Source organism: Phoenix dactylifera, chromosome 2 (genome assembly GCF_051530095.1).
Source record: "Phoenix dactylifera cultivar Ajwa chromosome 2, Ajwa_hap1_PhDact_Kaust_v1.1, whole genome shotgun sequence".
NCBI lineage: Eukaryota > Viridiplantae > Streptophyta > Magnoliopsida > Arecales > Arecaceae > Phoenix > Phoenix dactylifera.
In genome coordinates, this window is record NC_143191.1 from 1,928,750 (window position 1) to 1,939,881 (window position 11,132).

General features: G+C 35.3%; 1 protein-coding gene across 6 annotated transcripts; it reads left to right on the forward strand.

Annotated features, from left to right (window-relative positions):
* Positions 1-530: 530 nt before the first annotated feature.
* LOC103706104 (Cytochrome c oxidase biogenesis protein Cmc1-like protein) lies at positions 531-7,914 on the forward strand. Of its 6 annotated transcripts, none has more exons than XM_088714904.2 (7): positions 531-672; positions 910-1,009; positions 1,353-2,879; positions 6,738-6,785; positions 7,205-7,309; positions 7,393-7,483; positions 7,617-7,914. In XM_088714904.2, the coding sequence occupies exons 4-7, from the start codon at positions 6,741-6,743 to the stop codon at positions 7,637-7,639; spliced, it is 264 nt and encodes an 87-aa protein (XP_088571030.1). In that variant the 5' UTR covers positions 531-672; positions 910-1,009; positions 1,353-2,879; positions 6,738-6,740; the 3' UTR covers positions 7,640-7,914. The 6 variants fall into 6 exon arrangements, with proteins under 6 accessions (XP_088571030.1, XP_089784756.1, XP_088571031.1 ...); XM_089928630.1 differs by having other exon boundaries at positions 1,447-2,879; XM_088714905.2 differs by lacking the exon at positions 910-1,009 and having other exon boundaries at positions 533-672; positions 1,447-2,879.
* The last annotated feature ends 3,218 nt before the right edge of the window (positions 7,915-11,132 follow it).

Sequence of the window (11,132 nt, forward strand, 5' to 3'; positions counted from 1 at the left end):
AAACCATAATTTTTTTATACAAGTTGGAGAGCAAGAAAAAGAAGACTATTTTGCTGAATGGCCTCTAGATTATGCTTCTACTTCAGCTGCAATAAAGAAGTGCATGCTCAAGAGAAGAAGGAACCAATGCATGGTGCAAGATATGTCCTCTAAGTTATAGCTTGTGACTTTCATTGATTACTATGTTACCAATTGTGTAAATATCGGTTACTATAATGAGTTCTAATATTTTTTTTGTACATAAATATAAGGCAACGAGGAGAATATCTTATCCATGGAGAGGAGAAATTCTTGGGTAGACCTAGTCTACCACGTGTGCTGTAGATTGAACCAATGGGAGGCCACCAACGCATCAACTGATCCACGTAGGCGACGCCCCACTCTTCCTTAACCCTAGTTAGATTTCCACCTGATGAGAGAAATATAATTGAAAAAAAAAAAAAAAAATCCTCCCCCCGACGAGAAAGAGAGAGCCGACTCCGTCCAGCCCTCCGCCCCTCGGTCTCCTCCGTCGCCGCCATCTTCTCGACCCCAACGCCTCTTTCGCCGCTCCGTCCAGCTCCCGCTCACCCTCCTCCTCCCCGGCCTCCTCCGGCGCCGACTCCATTTTTGCCCCTGTCCGAGGCAAAGATCACCGCTGCGTCCCGAGGTCGTCTTCTCCTCTTGATACCTGTAAGGCTTTCTCTTCTTCTCCATTTGATCGTCATTTCTTTTGTATTTTTAATGCTAGATTTTCTTAGATCTGTCTACCCTTTCTTCCTCATTCGATAAGCACATGCCTGATGATGGGTATGTTTATTGGGAGAAGCTTTTACAGTTGGACTCCCAAATAAATTACTTTTTAATTTAGGATCCAAGTATAAAATGTAATATGGGGTTTTTATTTTTTATTTTTTTTGTCTTTTTAAGATTTCGTTAGCTTTCTATAAGCACTCGGTGGATATGCTGCAACACAGAGTACGAACTCCCAAACAACTACGACTATGCCAATAAAATCTCGACATGAGTGGTAGGTGTATTAATTTTTCAAAAGAGGATATTCAAGGAATGGTCTTGATTGCATCTGCCTTTCTTGCTCTTGAGGTTATGAGGGATTCTGTTCTGTATTCGTTAATCTTTTTAAAAAATAATAAAAAATAAATATTTGTATTTTCAATTCTTGTAGCTTTGATTCATGATGGTCAGAATTTTCTTATTTTTTCTTCTGATTTTCAGATCTTATTTTCAGGTCTGAAAAGTTTTCTAGTTTTTTCTTCTAATTTTTTTTCTAGTGTAACCACGATTAGGCTAAAAAAAAATTATGTAAATTTGTAACCACCTTTGAAATGTTATAGTAAATTTGTTTTGTATAGGTTAGAACGACATGGAAAGATCACGTTTGGGTGTTGAAGATCATGTTGAAGCAATTGGTCTTGACAGTAATATACAACCTATTTGCCTTGACAGTGATGAAGAAAGGGAAGCCATATGTCAGGTCACAAATGGAAAAAAAGATGGTAGGAATGCGGACTGCTGTAATGTCTTAACTCGTGAGGAGGCAACCAAAAAATTAGTAGGGCACGTTGTGCACAGTGAAAAGGAGGCTTGCCAATTATATTGTGATAATGGACATTGGATGGGTTTCAGTGTTCGAAGAGGAAAGCAGTCTTATTTTCTTAGAACATAAGGCATCCAAGCAAAAGATTATTATTGTTTGAAGGAAGGGTTTAAATTTAATCCTAAAGATTCTGAAAGATTATAAATGGAGGAGGTAAGAGGTTTGGGGCTTAGATCTTGGTACTATTGTTTTGTAACTTCTTGATCCTATTAATTAAATTTAATAATTATATTATTATATTCATATTCAAAGCTAAATGGTTAATGGCCGCACTATACATTTTTTTCTTGAATTCAAAGAGCATTAGTGCATATAAACCAAAGTCCGGAATGTTTTGCATCGATTGTGTCATCTTGAAACTCATAGATACAGAAGTTGTCACTGTCACAGGTTCACTTTCCCTGCATGCATTTATATCCAAAGGATCTTAATCGATTACATCCCCATAAACTCTTTGGTTTCATTTATATAACTTTCTCATGTCCAAGTCAACCAAATTGTTTGTATTGTTTGTTTCTTGTTTTGTTCGGAGTCAATGAACACATAGTTAACAAACCAAGATTTAAAGTCAGGAAAAGTACGTGCATATTGTCTTGTGTCAAAATACATGTCGCTAATTTTGAAATTCTTAGGTAGACTTAGTCTACCATGTGTGCATATCCACCGAGTGCTTATAAAAAGCTATCAAAATTTTAAAAAGAGTGGGGCATCGTCTACCTAGATTAGTTGCCGAGTTGGTGGCCTTCCATTGGCTTAGTCTACAGCACACATGTATAGTGGGGCCATTAACCAATTTGGCTTTGAATATAAATGTAATAATATAATCATTAAATTGAATTAATAGGATCAAAAAGTTACAAAACAATAGCACCAAGATCTGAGCCCAAAACCTCCTTCCTCCTCCATTTATAATTTAAAATATAGGTTTCTGAGGCTTGTCTTTCGATAGGTTCATTGGTCCTCCGCTATGGGTTGCAATCTTTGATTTCTAGGTCAGGACCTTCCTTTTGATGGCTTGGTAGGCCAGCTTTCCTTCTGAGTTGTTGGGCCTTTGGGCCACCTCTTTTGTCTTATCTGTGCCCACAATCCTCCGTCAAAACTCTAGGTTTCCTTGTCCGGCTTCGACTGCAGTTTGGCTTGGGTTGCTGGGCAGCGCGACACAGATCATCAGCATCCCCATTTCGGCCTCCATACAGGCTTGGTGCCCAGAACAACGCCATAATCGTTACCTCTGAAAGCCCTGTATTCTTCTTCAATATTCTCATCTGAATTCAAGTCACGGGTAAGACGATCTGATCTATACCTGGATTTCTATAATATTTTTTCTCTATTTTTATGCTGGCACTTCTTGTTGGTGATGTTACGGTCATTCGTTGTTTTTTTTTTTTCAAAAAGAAAATCTTCTTCCCCTGTATATGGTTGCAATCGTATTTTGATTTGTTTTTGTAGTCTTTTAGTTCATCTCTGCTTGCTCTTTAGCTTTATAGATTGTCAGATTGGTAGCTGTCATCTGCTGTCGTGATCTGATTCTCCGATTTACAAGGGTATTCCAATTGGCATCTGTATGCTTGAGATGATGATTCATGAGACTTAATGCTGGCCAGCAAAATGTGATTTTTTTAGGGATATATAGGCCTTCAGGTTTACTTTATTCGCTACTGAATAAAAATCTTTGAAGTTTCATGTTGAACTGAATTTAGGTGGTAGAAGTGGAGATGTCTTTTTGAAATGTCATATGGCAGTTGCCTGCTGATCAGGCTAGAAGATAACCGTTGTTTGATTTAATCTGACAAAATATTTTGGATATAGAAGCTTGCATTGAAGAGCTAAATGAGCTAAGATGACTACTTTTAGAAATTAGAATGATGAAGTGAATGAGTGGAAATTTGTGATTAAGAGAGCTTAGGACTAGCGCCATTGAAGTAATGTGGAACCAATTGCGTTGACTTGTCTGTTTGTAGTGAAGACCAGGGAATATACAATGAAGTGGGCATTGAGATTCCATCGAAAGGCTTCAACTCATAAGAGGAGATTAGGGATATTTTGATCAATGTAGGAAGAATGAACAGTGAAGTAGAACCCAATAAATAAAACCAATTTAATATAGTTCTTATCGATATGGTTTTCTGTATGGCAGAATATGCTTGTATAGGCCCACATGGTACCTGGATGTTAACATTGGAAATCATTATGATGTTTTTTTGGTACATTATAATGCACCCTCCTTTTTGAAGTGCAACTCTTGAGAGAGATGTAAAACATACTGAAGTGCCAACTGCTTTTGGGTGATTATCAATGTCACAGCACATATAAATAAGCAACCACTATAGTTCTTTATTAAAAAAATTATATATTTTCCTACCTGCCTTTCAGTTGCCTAACCAAGAATTTATGTATATGCCTACATTGGTCGGTTGAAGCATCATATTTCATGAGAAGCTTGGTTTGCTTTTCCTTTTCCTTCTTTTTCTCTTCTTCTGTTCTCTTAACTTCCTATATGTTGTTCTTCTTTCTCTGCTGGACATTTATATCAATTTTTCTTTGTTCCACCTATGCATAACCCTGGCAAATAAAAGTGATACAATACTTGCGACAAACTCTAGAGGCTCTTTATGCGAAGATTTTAATTTATGCATCATAGTACCTAACTTCCAATTTTGGACCAACATCCAAACATCTCTCTATAACTTAATCTTCCAGGTTTGTCTTCCTTGTATGCATATCTATGAACTATAAGACTAATCCAGAAAACTTCTATATACGCTTAAATGTGCAAAATTCACTCACATCTCTCCTCTCTTTTGATAGTAGATGACAAGTGGTTGTTTTGAATTAATATGTAGGATATTCTAGCACATAAGGTCAATCATCCCATACATGTTGATTGCCTACCGGCCTTGCATCAGGTACAGATGCTATTATGCTCTTTAGGTTATCAATGTAAAGATGAATGTCTTTATACCCATAAATACACATAACTTCATCAAGATCTGATCACTATTAAATTTCTAGACTTGCTTCTTCATATTTAGCCATCCCATTTTGAGCCTAAACCTGTGGACCCTTGTGTCAACAACTTAAGAAGCCAGAGCTCACTAGAAAGGTACACTAGGCACCTCGATAATCTAGGTACTAGACCCTTTGGCAATCCATATATGGTGGCACTGCATTTGGCTGTTGCTCTTATATGCTCTGTCTGTATCTGTTTGCAGTGGACATTGCTATTCCTCATACCAATTCTCGTTCATATCCTTTTTTACTAAATGTGGATAATAATTTCAATATTCTTATTTAGATATTTGTATCATTACCCAATAATAAAATGTAAAAATGAATAACAATGAGCATATCTCAAATTTGCATCCTACTTCTTAAATATTTATTGAAAATGCATCTTTATGTTGACCAGAAAAAAGAGGGGAGTCCGAATGGACCCTTGTATTTCTTTAATAATATAAGTCATGAATTGACATCAAACAGCACTATATTGTATTGAATTTGATAAAATCGAATAGCTAATTTATAAATATCAAACTTAATTAAGATATTTGAATCATGCATAGAGAGAGTCCTGACAAGATACCTCAATCATCAAGGCAGTATTTAAGAAAGTAACTAATTCTAAGTTCTGAAGACTTGCACTCTTTCTCATGATATTTCATATTGACCAATTTTATTAGCGATGAATTTCCTTAACAATCTATTTTTTGTATGTGCTAGCAGTAGTAGATAGTTTATTTTTGCCAAAAGGTTTCATATATTGGTGGATTAAACAAACACCTAATATACTTAGATCAAGAACTAGTCAATAACTTTTCTTTTCAGTGTTTGTTCACAATTGTCTAACTATCTATTAGAAATTTCAAAGCAGAAAATGTAGCATAATGAAGGCCAACCTGTCTTAGTTGAGCTGGGTGGCATCCCTTTCAATCTGGGGGAGGTCTTTGTGTGAACCCTGGTGGTGACATCCCTAACATCTTTGGAAATTATATTTGTAGGATGGAATGGTAGAATGGCTTACATCAATTTACGTAGAGTTGTATTATCCTTCCCTTTTTCATTTTTAAATTAGCGACATTTTTTCTTCCATTTTGATCATTTCATCCCTAATTTAGACCATGAGTCTGCTATTGTATGCCCTCAAGCCATTGACAGCACCATAGCAACAGGGGAAGAATCCCTGAAACTGTTTATGTTTGTATATATATTGTTATGTTGATATTATCATGACTATCATTTGTCAACTGAAACTACGACTTACATCTGTTGGTGAGCCTGAAAATATTTTTTTTCAATTTATAAGATATGCTTGATGTGGTGCTAGTAAATCATGTCAAATATGGGATCAAATGAATGGTTTTGTCTGGTGAGCATGACTGGATATAGATTATAGATTGGCATGATATGATCCAACTTAATTGAGCAGACTGGATTTTGGGCCAATACCTTGTTTTGTCAGTAAATGGCTCAAATCAGGTAATCTTCATATTTTGGCTGTTTTCCTAGTTGGTTCTGATCAATGGATATAAGGGTTCCTTTTAAAGCAGACTAACAGGATTATATTTTATTCTGGTCTTGCATAACTAGATTGAATTTTGTGCAACACTCAGAAGCTTCTTTGTTTCATAAGTTGGCCAATTGTTTGGACCATGCTTGGCCTAGAGTTTCAAGGTTTAGTAGCGACAATAGTACAAAACCAATCTATGTTGGTCTAGTCCAGGTTTCAGATAAATTTCAGTTAAGGTCTTGCATATTCTGCAGAATAATGACATCAGATGTGAACACATATGTATATTCACATTGACCATTGAAGTGCTTCTCTAATTCCTCTAGGATGGAGTGTAGAGTTCACGTTCATGTGGTCCTTAAGCTTGGAAATTGGTGCAGGAAACTAATGTAGCAATTGCGATAGTAACAAAAGTCTTTCTGTTAGCCTTGTTTGGGAACAATCATTTTTTAGTTTATCCAAAATTAATTTTTTTCAGCCTTAATATAAATGGTTGCATCTAATGTGTTTCTTGTACTTTCAAGGTACTAACCTCGTTTATCTGCAACAGTGCAACTAATTATAGTATGATATGGTTCACTCTTCTATAGTTTTTCCACCTCATTCTTAATTTAGAATATTGGAATTTTGCAGGAAATGCACCCTCCTTTGACTTTGCATAGGCATCCGATGTGTGCAGAGGTAGTTTATCTCCTTATTGGCTTCATATTGTGTTATAGTAGTGCCATCATTTTTCATTTTTTCCTAAGTTCTTTGGGTTCCTGATGCTTGTGCATTTTATGCTTGTCTGGGATCATTAAATGCTTACTATCAGGTTCAATGATGTAAAACAAGTTAATATTAGTGGAAAATAATTATTTGCAAGCCAAGTACTCATAATTTTTAGAGTTACCCCCCATCAATATGAAAAAAAGGGAAGGTAAAGTTTTTGTTTGAAATTGGCAATAATTATCTAATTTTTAGATCCCTGTTTTTAAATTCATGAGCTTATTGTTTTATGCATTTTCTTACCATTTCCTCCATCAGTAATGTGTTCTTGCTATCCCTTCATCTAGAATTTTGTTACTCTAGATTTGCTAATTTGCTTTTTGTTATTTTAGATCATTGAAGAGTTTCAAAAATGCCACACAGACCATCCGATTGCAAAATTCTTTGGGCAATGTACTGAATTGAAGATAAAGCTGGATCGCTGTTTCCGTGAGGAAGTGGGTTCTCTTCCTTTTTCATCTGCTACTGCAGGCATCATCTCAAATTTGTTAAATTTCTTTTTTACTGCATATCTCTTTAGAGGGCAGGCCTTGTTGCAATGATAAAGCTGCTCCATTGTGACTTGGGTCTCATGGATTCGAAACACGGAAGTAGACTCTCCATATATTGGAGTAAGGCTATGGATATTTGACACTTCCTAAACCCTGCAGTGGCAAAAGCCTCGTGCACTGGGCTGTCCTTTTTTTTTTCTCTAACAACGCACCTCTATGTAATGCCTCTTTGGTATCTCTTGATTTGTTTCAGAAAGCTTTGAAACGAAAGGCTAATTTCGAAAGGAGTAAGATATTGAAGGAAAGGATACAGGCCCACAGAAAAGAAATGACGGAGAAAAGCGCAGAATAATATCACAAACTAGCAATATGAGTACAAATACCTTATTCAGAAGAATGTTGTATTTTTATTTTCCCTGTAAAGATGTTTGCTATTTATGCACCACAGCTGCTTATTCATATGAACATGGACACATTCCAGAATGAGAATCACATCAGCATAATTTGGGCCAATAAATTGATTATTTGTCAATATTAGGATTATGACACAACTATTGGGATTTAAATTGCACATTGATTTGATGGTCATTTTTAAGTTATTAATCCAAAGTGATTTTCAGGGCATCCCACATTGTCTGTTGTTGCTATTGAACAATGTTGACGAACCGTGTTGTTATGTAATCTAATAAATTTCCGCTGGTTTTTCCTTGATATATTTACTTTCTTATGAACTCCAATGTGTGGCAAGGTGTTTATTTTAATTCTCAGCCCATTCATTTTGTCTTCTTTATCACTTACATTTTTGCCGACAATGATTTGAGCCACTGGATCTTATTGAAGATTATCAACTGCCAGTCCCCTGAGTATGTCAATCTTTTCACTGGCTCTTGAGGTGATGGTGGTGGAGGAGGTGTTTATGTGAACTTAAATTATCATGGTGCTTGACATTTAATTTGCTTGATTCTCACCCTGTCATTTATCTTCTTTTTCTTTTATCACTTCCTTCTTACCATCACAGACTTGTGTCAATGGAGCTTCTGAGAACTTTCCATTTCTTTTTTTTCCAATTTCATGAACATGCGGTAGCCTACGGAGGTGCAGATATGGACAAAAATGTGCTTACTGCTCCTCAGTTAAGGAGATGTGAAAGCTTGTTTTTTTCTATAAAAACAGTGCGTGGGAGAGGAGATAATTGGAGTTTTGAATATGAAAGGAATGATCATATACAGATCGAGCAAAATTCAAGTAAAAGCTTCCTCAGGTCCCTGCTCTCTAGTCATAAGTGAAGGAGACAGGAAAAGTTCCTTGGACATAAAACCGATATAAAACTCGGAGAAGCTTGATACGGCGAACACATGGTCATCCTCGTTCAGTTTGCCTTATCTTCTGCTCTCCAGTTGGTAATTTTTTTTTTTCGTACTTCCCTTTTTAACTTAATACAGGAAATGTTGTTTTTGGATGGTGACCATTTTATCTAAATGTTGGCTCTTTTTTCTTTTTTTTTTTTTTGCTAAAAAAAAGAGGAAAGGGGGAGGAAGGGACAAGCCCACCTCCACGTAGCAGCCCCCACTGGGCTTCCACCCCGTTAGGAGAATGTTTGATGCGGGCAGAAATGACCGTGTGTTGGGCACCTCGGTCAGTTTTACTCATACCCTTTCCACTCGTGGGCTTGACTCGGTTACCTCTCTAGGCTCGGGCACAAATACCACATGTGAGTACATCACATCTGACATCATCGAGGCTACCAGCAGAGCGATATGTCCTTTCAGACTTCATATCCGAGTGGGGAGCATTCGGTCTCCATAATTTAATCGACGTTCGTGCGTTTCGAACTCGGAACCACTTAGTTGGAAGTAAGGCCACGCTCCCACTGGGTTATCACCTCAGTGGTAAATGTTGGCTTTCATGGCCAGCTCTGAGAAGGATGCTGCCTTGGTTTGCTTGTGAGATATCATGCAGTAGGCTGTGATTTGGTATAATGGATGTCAATTTGCTATAAAATGAGAAAAGGAAGGCAACTTATGTTTTTACTTGCTATTATAAAAGGTTTTCTTTCTTTATAACCCTTTCAATTAGAGGCATGGCACAGAAGATTGATGAAGACCCTGAAAGTCACAGCTTCATGACTCGTGAATGTGTATTTAAGTCTTAAATTGCAAGTTCTGTTGATGTGCATCAAAGACATCAAAATCATATCCTTGTTCTGGATGACATGGAGAGTGGTGATGGAGTTTCCCTCAGCCGAAAAGATTAACTCAGGCTTCCGATAAGCTAATCGGATGATAATTTGCTGCAGAGTGGAAAAATTACGAATATGTGATTGGGCAATTAACATTCCTGATGAACTTTATACCTTCACCCTTAAGGAGATTATCTGAAATCCCTAGGTTACAAAAAATGAACACTTTAGAAAATTCAATTTTCAATGACTGAAAATAGTAGGTTTGTTAAAATTAGGGGATAAACCCCCAGATAATTTCAACTTAATTGAAACGGGCAAGCCCACCCCAGTTCAAACTTAATTGAAAAGAACAAGCCCACCCTAGTTCAACTATTTTCTGAAAATTATTTTCATTAAAAAAACTATTATCAGAAAAATATTTTCTTGAATATTGCTTAAAAACTCGAAGAGTAAGGCCCTATTTGGCAGAGCTATTGACAATAGAGCTTTTGGAAGTAGAGTTTTTTGAAGTAAAATTTTTATAAAAAGCTACTTACTGTTTAGTAACTACATTTCTAAAGTATCGTGAAACTTTACTATGTGTTTGATAAATAAACTGAGAAAGTATTTTTGGTATAACAAAAAAAATATTATATAGTATTATACAATAGAACATAATAAAATATAATATATTTTAATACATATGATATAGTTTAATATTATTGTAATGTAATATGATATTATTATAATATAGTAATATAATATTATATATCATAGCATAATAATATAACATAATTTGATATCATATAATATAACATATAAATGTATTATGATATAATATAATATAATATTTATAGTATAATATAATAATAAAGATATAACATGTTATAATTATTATTATATGAATATTTTATTAATATAATATTTTTAGAAACTAATTTTTGGGTTTTTTTTGTTTACTTTGTTGGGACTCCTGCAGTTGTAATATAAAGGAATATTTTCTATAATTATAATTTTTTATCATGAATATTTGATTCAAAAAAAAAATTATAAATCAAAACGGCTTTTCGATGCATGCTAAAAGTGCTTTTCCAAAGAATCTCTATTTTGAAGCTTCTTCCAATAAGCTATTTTAGCTTTCTTATAAAGCTAAAACAACTTTCCGATTTTTTTACAAACACCTTTATTCCATCCAAAAATATTTTTTTAGGACAGAAAGTATTTTCTGGCTCATCAAAAGATTTGTCAAACGGGGCCTACTCTATTTCTAAACATCTAATACCAAGCTTCAAATAAAATCGGCAAGCTCTGCCAATACATTGTGCCAAGAACACTTATTTGTGCTTAATTAGAGAAATTATTTATATAGCTTGGCGACTTAGTTTGTATAAAATATGATGCTTTATTTCCCAGAAAGCTCCATTGAATTAGTCTGAGGGATCAGTGGTCGATCAAAGGTCCAAAAAAAAACATTGCCCTTGACAATTTGGAGAACATCATGAGTCCAAAAAGGAGGCTTACATGAAACAGGGTATATCTTCTAATAAATATGCTAAATAAATATTTATATGTGATATGAGATTATTTCTAAATCTTTTTATAGTTATG